We start from the raw sequence: 18,634 nt of genomic DNA, 5'->3' as shown, positions 1-18,634 counted from the left end.
CTTTTTTTTTTTATGAAGGGCTGATATTTATGAAGTGGAAATATGGCTATCAATCTGACTACCTGTAAATAAATTACTAAACACTTTAGTGTTTTAGCACACTAGTGTTTTGAAACATGACCTCCATTTTGGACTGTAGGATGTGTTAATCAATCAAAGCATATAATGCATTTCACAGGAGATTGCAAAAACTCATGGCTCGGTTATGTAGGATTCAGAAGCCCATTTGAGAAAACCCTTGCAAATGGAAGGATGGGGCATGCGAGGACAGAAGATCCTATTCCTACATTTGCTTTCCCTGAATATCACCTTTATTTTCCAGAGCAGAATGCCTACTATTATTTTTGCAAGCAAAGGGTTATGGGTCTGTCCTCAAAAATTAAAGTTGGCATACATTCCAGAAAGAGAATCAGTGGTGGAATACGGGAGTCCACGACGCCTCGGCCACTCTGTGCTCTCCCAAATGTTGGCAGCCACCAATTAGAAGGTGGAAGCTATTCCCTGGGGACAGCTACCACTTTGCGACTTTGATACCACCATATTTTGTGCTATGGTAACTAGTCAATAGTGGGCAATATTAAAAGTTAAAGCAACCCATTGATACATAAATTACCAACTCTCAAAAGAGAGATGAATTCCCAATTATGCGCCCTTTCTTTTGTGATACAGTATTAATGTCAAAAGGTAGTTTGCGAGTCAGAAACACTTTTACTACTCACAGTGTGTCTTTAGTACATTTGAACACACCGTTTTGCGGTGGCAAAGCCTGTGATTTCATACAGTAGGCACACAGGTATGCAAGTGTGAGCATTTGACAAGCTCCCCGCTGCCTCTTATGTTAATATAAATATTTATTATTGTGTACTACTCGTGTTGGACTCTGTACTCCAATTACACACTTTTAACTTGGACATATCTGATTTCAGGTACTTGTGCCACAAAACGCTGAGGTTTCGTCTTGACTTACTACAGTGAGTGGAGTTCATGTGAACTACTGAGCTGTCATGCCCACTGTCATACTTCTAGAAATTAATTTCATTTACCTTTTCCCCACGAAACATCGCTTTTGTCTGCTGACGATCATTAAAGTTTTGAAGCCGGACTTTCCTCAACCTCGCTAAGTATTCCTACACAAAACAGAAAAGAATATGAACAGTGGCTTGATGTTTTACAAACTAATATCGGAGTTTTACAGCTACAGTATATCCAAATAACATGTTAACAACAAGTATCTTATGATAAAATGTCTAAGTATAAATAGTAACAACAGTGTTAAGTTCTGAAAAAAATTGGAACGTTTATTCCATGTTTAAAAACAAAAGGGATTTAAAAAGGAACCTTATCCATTTTTCTACATTTCATTATTAATACATGGCAAAGTAAATTAGGAAGTGACATATAATGGGTGTTTCACTAACGTTTTTTTTTTGTGTAGTCATAAGAACGACCTGGAAAAGAGTGAAGCAAAGAACAGACTATACAGAAAGACACTGACAATATTCAACATGGTTATTTAGCTGTTAAGAACACACAAGTAAGAAAACAAATAAAAGTGAAAACTTGTGTAAAGATAATAGTGAAATTAATTTGACAAACGTACTAAGCCTACCTCTTCCATCTTGTTTCGGAACCTGCTGCTTCCTGCAGATTTGGGTCGGCCTCCATAGATGTCTGCCAGCCTTTGCAGTGCACCCTGTTCACCATTGAATGTATCAAATGTAGGATTGACTGGGTTGTAATGGATCATCTATACTATCCTTACAAACGGCTTGGAATTATTTGTAAAAGGCATTTGTGCTTTTAGTATGTTCTACCAAAGCCCACATACATCAGCCAGGCACACATGCATGTCCTCACAAGTAGATAATATACAATAAAGGGGTTGCAGCAATCACTTTTCTAAAAAACAAAAAGCTATTAGCAGTTACAATGGTACAACAGTAAACTAGCCTGTTTCAAAATAACTACTTGTCTCGTGAGTGTTTGTTCAGTATAATAAGTAGACATGTTCATCATACCATATGCCAGAGAAGGTTCTTGAAAAGCAAGTTTGGGGCTCATTTAAAAAAGCCATATCATTAAATATTATGGTTCCTCAAACACCAGTGTATAAAAGGAAAAAGTCTATCATACTAAATATTGAACAGTGCCCTGATATTTAACACATTTAGATGTATCCTTTCTTTTATAGGAGGCACAATGACGTATTTTGCTTCTTATGAAAGAACACTAAAAAGTGAAACTGCAGGTTATTTTTATCACCTATGATGACCCACATAAGTTGGATAAGAAAGTGAGGGAGAGAACATAATTGCAAAATGTGCATCACTGAGGTACTCTCATGAGTCGGCTGAAGTTAATTTTAGCATTCTTGTATATCGAACATGCTGCACACTTAATGCACAGAATAGCACAGTATTTTACAGCGAACAGTCACCTAGTATCCAACACAAACTGATAACCAACCATAGCATTATTCTGACAGCCTGGAACAGGATACCGCTTCAGCGTGACAAGGAAATTCAGAGATATGGGAGAGTATCTTGGTGGAGGGGTTAAGTCGAACAGAAGCAGTGGACATATAGAGGTCTCGGAATTCATTTAAAATTGTAAACACAGATGTGGATTAAAAGGATTTGTTTTCATTTTCATTTAGAAATGTAATACCCATTCAGTGTAGCTCAGTTTGATAGGATGAGAGTACCATAATTATGGAATTGCTCATGAGAAGGAATTCCTAGCAGACTTTTGAGTTCAGAACCTTTTGGTTTTAAGAGTTAAATCCTGCATACTTATCAATATCCTGGTATTTCCTGCAATAAATGAGAGCATCATGAAGGCAACGAGTTTGCCAAAGAGGTTATAGAATTCAGGCCAACTTGAATGTTATCCTGGCTTCTGAATGGGACTAGTGTAGATCATTGAGAACTGGTTTGATGTGATCATAGTTCCCGGAGCCTGACATAAGTCTAGCTGCAGACCGTAGGACAGCTTTGATGGGTGCTGGAGATGATGAAATTCACTGCAACATACCTAGTCATTCTGATTCGAAAAGTAGGTCTTGAGGGCAGAGAAACAGGATCAATCTGGTTATATCTGGATTGAGTTATAATACATTTGCAAGAGTCCAAGTCTGTAGCAGTTAGGAAATGCTTCAAAGTTGTCACAGTGTGCAGAGATTAAATCTTTAGATACATTTGTGTCATTCACATACTGGTGGGCAGCCACACCTGCTCCTTCCTACGAGTATTTGAGCTGCTACATGTAAAGGATAAGCTATAAAGAAGTCAGTATTGAGCCCTGGGACACACCACAAACCACTGGAGTGAGTTTTGAGGAGAAACTGCCTAACTATGCCAGTTACTTATGGTTACAAAAAGAAGGTTGATCCCCATCTTAACATCTAACCGTCAATGCCCGTTTGAGATTCAAAGGCCTCCAGGAGCCTTACATGATCCAACTATCTAAATACTGCAGAAAGATATGGGCGATTGAGAAGGCATGCAGCGCAGGCATCCAAGATATATTGAATGTTGTTTACTATTTTGAGAGAGGCACACTTAGTGTGGCAGCCACTGCAAAAGCAAGACGATATGGGGCCAGATAATTTTTTTAATTTTTTATGACAAAATAGCACACCACCACTAAACTTGTATCACAGTGCTTTATTCGTAACCAAATACGTAAGATCTCTCTTACACTGAACACAGTACTATAATAAGAGCTAAAATAATGTGTGAACTCAGGAATAGATATCCATAATGAAATGATATTGGAGAAATGTGAGAAGTATAAACTTGGGGAAGCAAAGATCATAGGAAGAGGAGGGCAGAGAAAAGGTGGGAGTCAAAAAGAATGAAGAAATAAAATCTGCAGAGTGCCAGAGGTCTAAGAACTAGAAGAGTTAGAGATGAATGAGCGGGGGCAGGGAAGAGGGAGACATAAATGAGAGGCAGTGAGAACAGAGAGGCTCAGCAGACAATGCTAGAATATATAATAGGAAGATGGACGAAGATGAGGGAGAGGATGCAGGTCTAAAAAAGAGACTGTGACATTTAGTTCTGTGAGAAGCATTTTTGCTGTTAGGCTGAATAAGGAATGACTTTTTTTTAAATCAACAGTAATCGATATGTGCTTAAAGGAAAGTCATAAATATGCAAGAAAGTGTTGCAAATGAGGGTGACAAGTATTCAGAAGGAGCAGATAAGTATTACGTTTTTGTTTACCAGAATGAAATCAAGTCCTTAGTGCATCTGGTGTCCTTTAGGAGTGAATTCCAAAAGGATGGGGTAGCACCTAAGAAAGACCTGTAAGCTGCCCAATAAATTAAGAATGTTTGGTTTCTAGTTGGAAAGTGTCTGCTTTGGAGACTTCCCTCACCATTAGAAATTTTCAGTGAGTTGTGCAGGTATTCTGGTTGTTTTTCATGGAGAGTACTGAAAATAATATAGACAGGTTTGAACCTGATCCCTGCCTCCAAGGGAAGCCAAAATAGGTTTCTCAGTACTGGAGCGATGTGGTCCTTTTTTTAACCCGAGACTAGACTGCCTGCAGAGCAAAGAACAGCTTATAAGGGCTCATAGTTGGATTTTAGCTCTCCAAAAAGAGGAATTTTATAATCCGTAAGAGAAACCCCAAGAACAATACATTTTTCCCAGGGCTCTACTCAATCCATGGCAAATTTGTGAATGGTCAAATATTTCTCAGATTGTTGGGATCATCCATTGCCTTTTTCAATAATGGGCAGTGTTGTAGGTCTTGAGGTAGTATGGGAGAACACTATCCTTTAAAAAGGCACTCAATAAATTGCACCATCATTTACTGAATAGATTAAAGGAGTTTTGGAAGAAGAGAGTCAGAATAATGTCTCAATGTAATCTTGTACCGTCAGGTCTCGGCCATAGGTGTGAAAGTGGTCCATGATTTTGAAGCTCTTAACTAATGAAAATGTTTACCAAAGTGAACACGATTTCACAATGTAATCTGTGATTAGGGATATTTTATTTGCTTCTGCAAAGCTGTGCACAACCTTCCCTTTTTTGCCTCACGAACCCCACCAAAAAAGCAGATCATCCACACAGTAATCTTTGGTATAATGAATATAAAAATGTCAAGCCCTCATGGTGTACTACGAATGAAGCATCTCCTCCTCTTTTGAGGGTCTGGAGTGGGGTGGCAACACAGAACACTGGCAGGGTGATGGATTGCCCAATGTGGAAAGGAGTCATAACTTTGGACAAACAGTCCTCAGCACCAATTTCTCTGGCAAAAAGGCGGTTTAGGGTACCTGAAGCTTACTCATGCGATAAGCTAAAGTAATCTCAATGAGGAAAAGAGTCAGGAGATGCAGGCAGCAGTTTTCATCTGGCTTGAAGTCTGTAAATGTGAGAAATGTCACAACTAAATTAAGGGTCCACTGTGACATCACAAATGGTCTGGGCAGAAACATTTGTCAAACCTTTTTAAAACTTCATCACAACAGGTGACAAACAAGGATGATTGGTTTCAGCGATGTAGAAAGGAGTGACAAGTAACATTTAATGGTGCCCATTCAAGTCCTACTAGGCCAGATGTGGGTCCCTTGCTCACTTTGACCCTGGATTCAAGCTAGTCTGGCTGATATGGGGTGTTACCCTGAAACCGGTCCCAGGATGCTTGTTTCCAGTTCAGGAAGACCTGGCTTGGCAGTTCGGGCTGGACTGTTCCCATGAGGAACTGGGTCAAGACTGATTTGCATATACCTGGGTCAGAGCTGAGGTGGCGAAGTGCGCTAATGAACGATGAGGGATTCAACCCAGATATGTGACAGGGGGTGAGTGTCTAAAAAGTTTCAGGGCTCCGTTCATCATCTCCCTGTGTTTGCTTTGTTTGCCCTAAGTTGGCAGGGTATCCCCAGACATGGGTCCCTTGCTCACTTTGCTACTGGATTCAAGCAAGCCTGGCTGATTAGGGGTGTTACCCTGAAACCGGTCCCAGGATGCTTGTTTCCAGTTCAGGGAAGACTTGGCTTGGCAGTTCGGGCTTGACTGTTCCCATGAGAAAAAGGCTCAAGACTCATTTGCATTTAGCTTGGTATGAACTGAGGTGATGAAGTAAGTTAAAGACACTGATGGATTCAACCCAGATCTGTGACTGGGGGTGAGTGTCTGAAAAGTTTCAGAGCTCCGTCCATCACCTCCTTGTGTTTGCATAGACACAACAAACAAAAGAACATCCAAAAGGTGGGCTTATAGACGTTCTGATGCTTTGACAATAGAAACCGAGATCTTTCTGGTGATATCCTAAGGGATTGTCATGCCTTTGTCAATTACCAGCTTACAGAATGTGTCCAGTGACGTATCTTGCAGCTCCATACAGATCCACACGTCTCCCACTGTAAACAGTGCTCAGTAGAAGGTAACTGTGAAATAGCGGTCCACTGTCCACATGTCGATATCCAAATCCATCAGCAAACTCTTGTGTTCCTGAGTGTTCACAGTTGTTCATATGCGCTTCCCTGCCATTATCTGCCTACCTGGCAAGTGTTACATCTTCTACACCCCACCTTAGGCTCCACAGACAAGTTCCTCAATGGATTCAAGGTCACCTGCCTTCACTTCAAAGTTCATTTCTCCAAAATAAATGCAAGCTTTGGAGTCCAAACCTCTGGGCGGCCGTGAAGAGATGCCTGGTGGCTGCTGAAATTAATATTTTTGGAATCCTCAGCCCTGGGTTCTTCCTCTTGCTTCTGCTTTCTCCTCTCTACTGAGACAATCTGCCATGGGCCTCGGGCACTGGAGAAGGGACCCACAAAACCCGGGAACCACTGATGGGGGGGATCGAGAAGAGTGCAGGTGTAATTCGCCACCCTGGCTTGTTGCAACTGCACCGTTTCCAGCCAGAGGCTGGAGCTAGGCGTGTAGGCAAGTGAAGTCTGGATGCACAACATGTTGCGCAGCCCAGAGAGTCTGGTATCCACGGCAGAGGAGCAGTTGTGAAGCTGCAGTAGCTTGTGAAGGGTCAATCTTGTAGATACCACACCAGGCTAGAAATTTGTCCCAGTGACGAGTATGCATGAACTTCATAGAAGGATGCACCGGTGGCAAGGATGGCATTCACCACTTTAAGCAGCATACAGGGCCGGACTGGCCGTAGCGGGCACCGGGCAATCCCCTGGTGCACCGCACGGGTGGAGGCCGGTTTGCGGCCCCTGGGGGCCGTTTTTGTTACAGGGCCGTTTTTGCAGCACAGCAGCAAAATCGTCCCTGTAACAAAATCGACCGAAAACCGGCCCCGTTAAAGAGCTCGGTGGCACCCACAATGCCTCCCCTCCCCGGGGGGGCGGCTGAGCACTTTGCCGGGCCGGTTTTGGTTCCCAGTCCGGCCCTTGCAGCATAACAATCAGTCAACTGACGCCGCTCATTCGCTAATATCGAAGTAGTAGCATAATCAAAGGGCAGATGCTCATGCCTGGATGTTCCGGTTACCATACCTTCTTGGCCCAATCGGGAGCCACTAGAAATACTTGGGCCAAGTCTGGCCACCTGGTCTTTTTTCAGAACTCAGGAGGGAGGAGTTGGGGGTTGGTCCAGGTGGAGGGTGGGACAAGGGTGGGGGGAGCAGAGGGAGAAAGACATACAGATGGAATGCATGTCCTAAGAATTGTGCTTGTGGAAACCTCCAACGTACATGCCGGAAGATGTCAAGATGCCCAGCACCACCTCGGGATGTAGATGCCATTCATCACCAGCCAGATGCTGCCTGCTTAGCAGTACCACTGCTCCCGCTGATCTGTAACCTAAGCGCCAGGATACCCTTTGGGTGACAGCCGCGCTTTATAAGTGTACCTTACATTACATTACATTACATTACATTACATTACATCTACTGTGAGGTGGTAGAGATCAGCACTGAACTCCAGAGGCACAGAGCCTCTTGGCAGAGGACTTAGGATCCCACTCCACCCTGCTTGCTGCAGTACCACATGGCAGTGATGTTGTACTTGAGAACCTGTACCAGCTTCGCCTTGATGGATGGCATGAAGGTAGACAAATGGCCTGCAATTTTAACAGACTGTTATAGAGCTTGGCTTCCATCGGAGGCTAGAGTCCTCTGATCTACAACTCCCCCCAGATGACCTCCTCAGCAGTGATGCATCTGTCACTAGTATCAGCTCTGGATGGAGAAGGGAGAGGAGCCTGCACCCTGAACCAACTGTATTCAAGCTGCCACCAATGCAGATCATGAGCCATCTCCTCCACTATCTGGATGGCATCTGACAGATTTTCGTAAAGCTGGGTCTACTGTTACTTTACATATCATAATAGAGTTTACATATGCCACCTGACATAATCAATAAGGCAAATGGAAGTTAAGAGGCCAAAAAATCTCAGATCTGCTCTCACCAAGATACGAGAAAGAGGCTGAAACAAAAGCATCATAGCACAAAAGCCTTGAACTCGCTGCAGAGGATGAAAGGCACTGAACTGCATTGCACCCAGGATAACTCCAATGAATGGAAGCTTATGTGAAGGAGTTAGGTGCTCCTTCAACAACATCAGGAGCTTCACCATCATCTCAAGGCGGTCTACGACTGATTTGATAAGCCCATCTTCAACAACCAGTCATCCTCATGGGAGGGGAAAAACTGGTTTCTCTTTACTCTGAAGGTGGGCAGCGACCACCACCATCACTTCTGTGAACACGAGAGGGCAAATGGTGAGGCCGAAGAGGAGCACAGCAAACAAAGTGCTCCTGGCCTATCTTGAACCGCAATGTCTCTGAGACAGCAGGAAGGGTATATGAAAAAACATGTCCAGCAGGTCCAAGGACACCATTCAGTCCCTTAGGTCATCTGAGTCCAGAGCAGACTGGATCCGCGCCAGCATGAGCATTTATGAATGTCCTTCCACAGGAAGACATTCAGAGGTCAAAGGACACAAATAGGTCACAGACCCCTCATCTTTATTTGGCACAAAGAAATCGCAAAATAGGTCAGTGACACCTCTCCTCTATCCAAGTATGCAATCTACTCAATAGCACCTTTGGAGGGGAACACTTGCAGCGCTTGTTACAAAATCACTTATGTAGGGGGGAGATTTGAAGGGGCAAAAAGGAAGGGTAAGGCACAGCCAACCAAACTGTGGGATGAAACTGATCACCAACATGGAAAGAAGTACCGAATCTTAGCTTCAAACCCCCCAGAATGGGTGTGTGCCACTAACGGCAAACTAAAGCAGTGTGGCGACTGATGCCACAGAGGAAGCGGATTGGGTTTTACTGCCGGCCAAACCCAAAGAACTCGGGGGTCTGCTGCATTGGCTAGGAAGTCTGCTGTTGCCTATAAATCATCCCCCTTGAGTAGCTTCTGAATTTTCTAAACTGATGAGGCAACTGCATAACAGGTGACAATACACCCAGAAAGCACATCATGCCTCTGCTGTCTTTAAAATGCTCTATGGCAAAATCGACATTTTCACAGAAAATGTGTGCGCCATCAAAAAGAATCTCTATGGGAGAGGCTTGTACGTCAGCAGAAAAACCTGTGGAATGCATGCATGCATGCATGCTGGGAGAGCACAAATGTCCTTCCAGGCAATCAGTAGAATCTAAGCAAGCACAAATCACTTATTTAGACACATCTTGTCTGTCATGCATTGTCTGAGCCAGAGAGGTGCTAAGGTCTTCCAGGACCTCAGGCAAGATTTTGCTGGCTTTTTCCCAAAGGGCATGTGTGTGGTTACCTAATCAATGAACAGCGTTTACCGATCTAGCAGAAAAGAACATATGTTTGCCAAACACCGAATCCTCTTGGACTACCTATCTAGAGGAGTCCTGAGGAATTAATTGGGGGGGGGGGGGGGGTCACCTTTCTTGATGAAGCCTTAACAACTAGGCTCTCTAGTGTAGCATGTTTAGTGAGAAAAGAAGGATCACAAGGACCGATCTGTGACTCCTCACCATGCGCTTATTCACATGTGATTAGGATCAAGGCTTTGACCAAGTGCCCATAAAGGTATCAGTGAGAGCCTTTTTAAAAGGAAGCAGAAGATCAGACGTTGTTGATCTAGTATGCAGAATTTCCATTCTGTTTGTTTTGGTCTCAACTGATGACAGCTGCAAAAGTTGAGCTGCCTGTCGGACCACTACTTCAAGTGATGCACTCTCTTCCATTGGTGTTCCTAGTGGAGAGTCAAACCCTGCTTCTGAGGATGTACCAAGCCCAACCACAGTCCTCTAGTGAGTCCATGTAGAAGTTGACATCTGTATAGCGAGGACGGAAAAGCTATCTCCCTCCCCATCATCATCCCTTTTTGGGGTGAAACTTGCTCAGTCAGAGCCAAACATAAAATGGAGTCTTTGCTTGCATCCAACCTGGTTGAGGCCTTGGTTCAGATTCAGGCTGCATGAAGACCAAGTTCACTGTTTTAATCTTGTAGCGCAACATCAGTTGAGATCAGACTGAAGTCAATTCGGTGTCGGACATTGGAATCAGCACCAGATCCTCTTCTTGCAATGGTGAGGTCAAAACCAGCGCTGACTAGGAAGGTTCCAGCACAGATCTTGGAGCCAGAGTGAATGTCTGTTCCAGAGTCGGTGGAATCCTGGATTGGGTCTCAAGGGGTCAGACGGCATCAAGGGCAGATCTGCCAGTGGGAACCAGACTGGAGGCCCCTCTGGTTTCTTGGGACCTGAAGGCAAAACAGGATCAGGAATTGCACCAATAATCTGCAGCATGGGCTCCCTGAAGGCATCAATCTGCTGCAACATCTTCAATGGCCTGGAAAACTCTTGTGCAACATATTAAGTTGGGGAATCGTCTCTGCGACGGGGGACCTGGAGGGAGACCCTCTCACATTGCGAATTCCTCATGGCTTCTCTTTGGACAAAGAATTGCGGATGGGGTTGTGACCGGCTTTGCTTGTCAGGGTTTGCTTTTTGACTATGATTTGGACTTATCAGTGGACTTTGATCGCAAAGCTGACCGTTTACAGGAAAAGCATCAGAGCAGGACCAGCATTTATGCGAGGGACGCAACTTCTTATATTCTGCAACATATAGCTTTGCTTTTCAGTCCCAGATTGCCTTCAGGTGCATGAGGATGTACTTGTTGCAAAACCTTGAGTTATGGCCTCAGCTCAATCACCAGTAACACTTGGTGCAGCGCCCTCATAGACATGCTTCCTACAGTCACAGCATGATTTGAAGCATGTTGTTTTAGGAGGGAACATCTTACCCTAGCACACAGGATTACATTTGGAAGTCACCATATGGCTGACAAAATTGGGAGAGGCGTTCCGTATCTGCATCGGAAGCCGCAAAAAGAAAGGAACAGACATCAGCACGCGGGCGGCACTAATATGTGCCTCTGCTCTGGCATTTCTGGGTTGTACAGAGCCAACGCAGAGTCACACAGCGCCACCTAACACGAGAGAATTGATGAAATAAAAGTTTCCTAATCCAGTCTGTCACTCAGGCAGGATTATAAGGTGAGGAATCTGCTGTTAGAAGTATCCATCAGACAAGGTGTGAGACAGTGGCAGCATCCAGGTTACTAATTTAAACAATTCACTTGAGAGACTTATTGCACTGTGTATTTTAACCTGAAAGAAATTTGCTTTGGTGGAGATGACATTCTGCTGGTAAATTATTCTGAAGAATTTGAGGAATCAGAGTCATTTAGGATCTTTACAAACTCTGTAGGCTTTTCCCAAACATATAAGTCCCTTTCTTGAATTGAGAAGTTCATATAAAAAGCAAGGTTTAACTTGTTTAAAGCAACTTCGCTATTTTTTACAGGTGCAGTGGAATCAATAGCATTCCTAACCGACCTTTTAGAGCTTTCAAAGGATGCATTTAGATCACTATAGAAGTATGTTTTCAGTGATCAAATAAATGGCTTGGGAGCATTCATGCTTGAATGCAGGTTTGCGGTGTCACTTAGTGACTGTGACCTTAGTAGGGTTTGCCTTGATTGGGGAGAAGGGCATGTGAATCAGTAAAAGAATTTGTTGATGGTCCAACCTCGCATCTGCAATGGGATGAAGACATTATACAGAGTAATTACCCTAAATCATCAGATCTAGGATTTTGTTTCTTTGGCTGAAATGCACGAGCCCATGAGAAGATTGTGTTGGGTAGGCTATTTTTTAGGGCCTTATTTTAGTTTTCTGATGGATGAGTCTAGTTGAAATTGATATCACCCAATTCAATTTTTCACTCACTACGAAGTTGTAGTTCTGTCTTGTCAAAGTCAAAATGAAAGCTAGGTATGATCTAAGAGGGTGATTTAGCACACATAGACATAGGTAGAAATGTGTGGAGAAATGTTCCAAACAACAGAAGGAACTTCAAATTAATCATATTTAGACATGGAGCATAGAATGCAGTGCAAATTGATTCTAAATATTATTGCAACACCAATGCCAGTGTTTATTTCTTGATCTACTCTAAACAAAGCCTGCCACAGAGCATCACTTGCATGGGAGCAGTTTAAAACGTACAGGCTGAATTACATAAAATAGCGTGTATTTGTAAAACGCATGTTCCCCTAAGGTTACCTTGGCGCTAAATAACAGATGTTTATTGTTGTCCAACTCAATGTCACTCCTTTTATCGACCTCAGATGGATGAAAAGCTGTGTTGACCCACAGAATTTAAACCTGCGACCATGAGGTCAAACATAGACCCCTACAGTAGACGCATTAGTCCACTAAGTCCCCAGACCCGGCGTTAACCTTCAACCTAAGGTTAGTGTGATCTAGGACCTGTAAGGAACTTTAAGAGAGTGAGCATCATTATTATTGGCAGGAGAGATAGCAGGTGCACTATACTTAATGGAATAAATGCTGACTGGAGGGGAGGAATGTACAGAGGTTAGTGAAATAATTCTAATCTGGGGGAGGAATGCTGAAGTGCTATGGGGTGGTTTACAAACAAGAGGTATGTTGAGATTAATGGATGACTGGTGGCAAAGTGGGAAATAGTGAGCAGAAAGAGGAAACAGGCACGCAAACAGGAGGAATGTGGAGCCACAGGAAGGAATGTAGCACTAAAGGGGAGAAAATTAGATCTATGGGGCTGGGGGCAATGCAGAGCTAAAGGGGAGGCAATGCTGAGCTAAGGGGCAGCAATGCAGATGAAAGGGCAGCAATGCAGAGCAAAAGGGCAGCAATGCAGAGCAAAAGGGCAGCAATGCAGAACAAAGGGGCAGCAATGCAGAGCAAAGGCGAGGCAATGCAGAACAAAATGGCGGCAATGCAGAGCAAAGGGGGAGCAATGCAGAGCAAAGAGGCAGCAATGCAGAGCAGAGGGGCAGCAATGCAGAGCAGAGGGGCAGCAATGCAGAGCAAAGGGGCAGCAATGCAGAGCAAAGGGGCAGCAATACAGAACAAAGGGGCAGCAATACAGAACAAAGGGGCAGCAATGCAGAACAAATGGGGCAGCAATGCAGAACAAATGGGGCAGCAATGCAGAACAAATGGGGCAGCAATGCAGAACAAATGGGGCAGCAATGCAGAACAAAGGGGCAGCAATGCAGACCAAAGGGGCAGCAATGAAGAAGAACAAAGGGGCAGCAATGAAGAACAAAGGGGCAGCAATGAAGAACAAAGGGGCAGCAATGAAGAACAAAGGGGCAGCAATGAAGAACAAAGGGGCAGCAATGCAGAACAAAGGGGCAGCAATGCAGAGCACAGGGGCAGCAATGCAGAGCAAATGTGCAGCAATGCAGAGCAAATGTGCAGCAATGCAGAGCAGAGGGGCAGCAATGCAGAGCAGAGGGGCAGCAATGCAGAGCAGAGGGGCAGCAATGCAGAGCAGAGGGGCAGCAATGCAGAGCAGAGGGGCAGCAATGCAGAGCAGAGGGGCAGAAATGCAGAGCAGAGGGGCAGCAATGCAGAGCAGAGGGGCAGCAATGCAGAACAAAGGGGCAGCAATGCAGAACAAATGGGGCAGCAATGCAGAACAAAGGGGCAGCAATGCAGAACAAAGGGGCAGCAATGCAGAACAAAGGGGCAGCAATGCAGAACAAAGGGGCAGCAATGCAGAACAAAGGGGCAGCAATGAAGAACAAAGGGGCAGCAATGAAGAACAAAGGGGCAGCAATGCAGAACAAAGGGGCAGCAATGCAGAACAAAGGGGCAGCAATGCAGAACAAAGGGGCAGCAATGCAGAACAAAGGGGCAGCAATGCAGAACAAAGGGGCAGCAATGCAGAACAAAGGGGCAGCAATGCAGAACAAAGTTGCAGCAATGCGGAGCGGAGGACAACGCAGTGCTAAGAATATAGATGCTACGATGAGCTGGGGAATACTGAGGGGCCAAAAAGATGTTTACAGGTAGACTGGACAACTCATGGCTCTGGTGGCTTCATTCAGTGACTGGACATGTGGACCGAGAAAAATGTAGGCTTTGGAACCGTCTTTTCATATGCACTTTTGATAAAATACAAAGCAGTATGTAGCGGCCAGCAGTGCCGTGTCCAAGTGATTTAGTTCTACAGCAGGCGACACTCACTGTTTGAAAAATGCTAACAGAAGTGTGAAAATGAAACAAATCATTTTCACAGCACAGAGTACACACAAAACACTAAATAGGCAAGGATTTTACTTTGTTCACTTTTTCTACTAAGAAATTAAAATAAAGGTAGTGATAATCACTTTCTTGCTCATACCTACAGATGCACAAGTGTAATATGCAGACTGAAGCAAACCCCTATCCGCAATGTCAATGGCAGCAAAAGACTGGCAGGAGAGTGTGCTAAGCATCCATTGCTTGCTCATGAATTCTTGTGGAAGTTGACACTATCTTGATGCTGGACAGCATAGGAGAAGCTTCTATTCTTGGGAAACAATGATGGTGTTCACCAGGGATTTTCAAGTTGTGAATATCCTCTAGGGATTTTGGGCAATTAGACACTATTTCCTGAGGTGGTCAATGATTGATAACAAATCCTTCTTCCATCATGGGTGTCTCCATTTATAAATACCCTTTAAAAAATGTTTTACAAGTGTGAAAATATACATGTTGATGTATTCTTATAGCGTGTACCTTCCTTAGAGAATTTAAAGAAGGCGAAATGACCACATACCATATGACCTTGAGCTCGAGCTTTGTTCTGCATAGCTTCCTGCTTTCGCTGCCAGAATTCTTCAACCTGCTTGGCTCTTTCTGCAGCAACCTCCCCTCTTTGTCTGAGTATTAGTGATAAACATAAACACATATAAACTTTCAAGAAGCATCTTGTTCTACTTATAGGACACAACTTTCCACAAAGCAAAAAGAAACATGCCTTTAAAATGCCAAACAGATTAATCACGTCATGTATGTTTAAACCATCCAGTTTCCTATTGCAAACACTACTCAGCAAAGTGTCCTTTATAAAAAAGCAGGTTCCACTTGCTACACAATTGTTTTCCAATAGCCCCTCAGTCTTTATTACAGGTGCACACCTAAGAAACATTACTTTTCTATTAAAGCATCGGCATTTATTCTAAAACTCTTAAATCTCACCCATGTGCTATTTAGTATGTTTAGCATGTCTAGGGTATCAAGAGAAACAACAGGTTACATCGCTATAGTCCTAGTTCTGCATCATAGGTATCTTCATTGAAGTCATAAACATTGAATAATTACCCGCTGCCTGCGCAGACCCCAGAGCACCTTATTTAACATATATAAACTGTGGAGAAATTATGATTGAATAATGTCTATCATTGAAATACATTTTCCATAGTCTCAGTGTAGTCTTCAGAGATGTAATTTTCTTTCTGAATGCTGCAGAAAAAAGTTGATTTCACTGAGTGGCTTTTGAATGTACATCATTTTTCATGGGAAAAAGCTACCTTTTATATAAAAAGCATGAAGAGAAAATGCAGTCTGATAAGCTATCAGGACAGTGGTGAAAAAAGAAGCCTGCTACTTTAAGAAGCTGAGAAGCACACTTACCAACAAGGCGCCAGTTTGACAGTGAGAATAGTTACTTTTTTACAGGAACTGTAACTCACATGCTACTACAGCCGGGATAGGAGGGTGTGTCGTTTGTCACTTCAATGTGAAGATACTTAAAATGCACAACTAGGACTACAGGTATCTAAACTTTCCTTCTGAATTGCAGGATCTTCTTTGAAAGTCAAAAGTTGAATAGAGTAGCAAGATGTACAAAAAATAATTCTGCGTCTGTCAAGCATATGTGATAGGAAGAAAAGAAGACCATTCTGCAATGTAGGATACAATCTGAAACATGCTCCATATCCAGCAAATCAAACATCTTGTAATTATTTAAACAGGGTTTAAGGTGTATCCTTGCTTCAGCTGAGTGTCTGCGTCTAGACAATAATTTCTTGCAAAGGTCTGTATTGATCTCCAAGTAGCCATTTACAGATATCTTGAATCAGGACATGCCTGATCCACCATAAGCGTGGAAGGGTATACTCAGATGTGAGTCCCTTGCTCATTGCACCATCAGGATTCAAGCAAGCCGGGCCGAAGACGGCTGTAATGCCAGAAACCGGTCCCCGGAAGCTTGTTTCCTTCCCAGTATAAGAATTGGCTTGGTAGTTTGGTCTGCCCTGTTCCCATGATGCACTGGGCCAGCGACAGACTTATTTGCATATAGCCAGGTTCTGGGCTGGGATGGTGCAGTGAGCTAAAAAACGGTGATGGATCAAGCCCTGATCTCTTGACTGGGTATGAGTGTTCTGTTTAATTCAGATACTCTGTCCATCACCACCCCCTTTTCTGAATCGTTTTGTCCACCATAAGCGTGGAAGGGTATACTCAGATGCGAGTCCCTTGCTCATTGCACCATCAGGATTCAAGCAAGCCGGGCCGAAGATGGCTGTAATGCCAGAAACCGGTCCCCGGAAGCTTGTTTCCTTCCCAGTATAAGAATTGGCTTGGTAGTTTGGTCTGCCCTGTTCCCATGATGCACTGGGCCAGGGACAGACTAATTTGCATATAGCCAGGTTCTGAGCTGGGATGGTGCAGTGAGCTAAAAAACGGTGATGGATCAAGCCCTGATCTCTTGACTGGGTATGAGTGTTCTGTTTAATTCAGATACTCTGTCCATCACCACCCCCTTTTCTGAATTGATCCAGGACATGGTTGCTGCGTTACCACTTGCAGATTGAACCGTAGGCCCGCATGGTAAAGGTTTATTGGCAATCTGGTAACAAACAAAATGCATGAAACTAACCATCTTCCGATTGCTTGTTTTTAAGCCACTAAACCTTGCCGTAAAGAGCCATGGTTTACAAAGAGTTGGTGAGAATTTCTTATATCTTTTGATTTGTCTAAATAAAAACAAAGCGCTCTTAATATCTAGAGAATGTAGAGTTTTCTCTGCTACTGTAGAAGAGTTAGGAATAAATGTAGAAAGTGTGATCGATTGATTAATATGGAAATCTGAGACTACTTTTGGTAAAACTGTAAATGGTTCTAAAGATGACAATGCTTGTAGTCCACTAACTCTACATGCGGGGACATTAAAAAAGCTGTTCTCCATGACAGTCCGCCAATCGATGCAACTCCTATAGGCCCCTTTCAATCATTAATATAGACGCCAAGATCCTGGCAAAGATGATAGCCAACATGCTTCAACCACTGGTCCCTCCCCTGGTCCTGCCAGACCATTCGGGCTTTGTGTCTGCCCGATCTACAACACAACCTGCGCACAGTGTTTATCTCATTGCATTACTTTGCTTTAGATTTTCAGGCAGTGGCGGTGCTGCTAGATGCAACAAAGGCTTTCGATTCCCTTCAATGGGGCTACATGTTCACAGTTCTAACCAGAATGGGTTTTTCCCAGCTTTTCTTCAATGGATAAAGGTGCTGTACACGGAAGCTGCTGCGCGCGTGCGCATTAATGGGTGGGTGTCTTCGGCTTTTCCCATGGAGGCACGCGGCAGGGGTGACCCGTCGCTGATGTCTTCTCTTTGGCACTAGAGCCTCTGGCTTGTAAACGTCGACAGAGGCATGCAGCAGCCGCATTACGCTTTCGGCAGAGACCACTCATGGTCTCATTGTACGCGGACGACATGCTACTGTACGTTCGTGACCCCGCTACTCGCTTATCAGCATTGCTCAGGGAGTATGTTAAATTTGAGCGGTACTTGGGCCTAGGGATTAACTGGGCAAAGTCTGTGGTGTTCACGCGAACGGCTGGGACGAGAGAGGTGGAGATGGATTTCCTGCTAGCGTGGTACCTGGGAATAAGTTTGCATAGAGATCCAGATAGGGTGATAACTGAGAACTATGGCCGAGCTACTATGCAGATCACTGAGCAGGCGGAGCAGTGGGCACGCTTGCCCCTCTCACTCGCAGACCGAATAGCGGTAGTAAAAATGGCTTTCCTACCTAAGCTGCTCTATTTTTTTGTTAATATCCCGATTAAGTTGAATATTGTACTGTTTAAAACACTCCAGTTGGCAATACTCACATTTGTATGGGGTGGTAAGAAGCCCAGATGCAGCTGGGAAGTCCTGGTACAGCCATTCGATCGTGGGGGATTGAGGCTCCTGACCTCAGACTATATTATCTTTGCGCACAGATGCAGTTTGCGCACTACTGGCACTTTCCGCAGAGATTTCCAATTCATATTGCTATTGAATCGGATGCTGTACTTCCAATGCCACTGCAAGCAGCAACTCTCTCGG

The 18,634-nt window shown here is 44.0% G+C and overlaps 1 protein-coding gene and 1 pseudogene across 2 annotated transcripts in view; both read right to left on the bottom strand.

Moving 5' to 3' along the window:
- The window catches only part of LOC147661202 (serine/threonine-protein kinase Nek1-like), a 1,124,062-nt gene that overhangs the window by 692,342 nt on the left and 413,086 nt on the right, over nt 1-18,634 (bottom strand). Inside the window, exons 17-19 of one of the 2 annotated variants that reach the window (XM_086951242.1) lie at nt 15,070-15,172; nt 1,610-1,693; nt 1,044-1,127 (exon numbers count right to left, since the gene is read on the bottom strand). In XM_086951242.1, the coding sequence (XP_086807368.1) occupies nt 1,044-1,127; nt 1,610-1,693; nt 15,070-15,172 (271 nt within the window). The remainder of the gene's footprint in view (nt 1-1,043; nt 1,128-1,609; nt 1,694-15,069; nt 15,173-18,634) is intronic. The other variant, XM_086951243.1, reaches the window with a different exon arrangement.
- LOC147661204 (dual specificity mitogen-activated protein kinase kinase 6 pseudogene) lies at nt 6,031-10,426 on the bottom strand (annotated as a pseudogene).

Source organism: Lissotriton vulgaris, unplaced genomic scaffold, assembly GCF_964263255.1.
Source record: "Lissotriton vulgaris unplaced genomic scaffold, aLisVul1.2 SCAFFOLD_228, whole genome shotgun sequence".
NCBI classification, from domain to species: domain Eukaryota; kingdom Metazoa; phylum Chordata; class Amphibia; order Caudata; family Salamandridae; genus Lissotriton; species Lissotriton vulgaris.
This window is presented reverse-complemented; position numbering and strand designations above follow the sequence as displayed.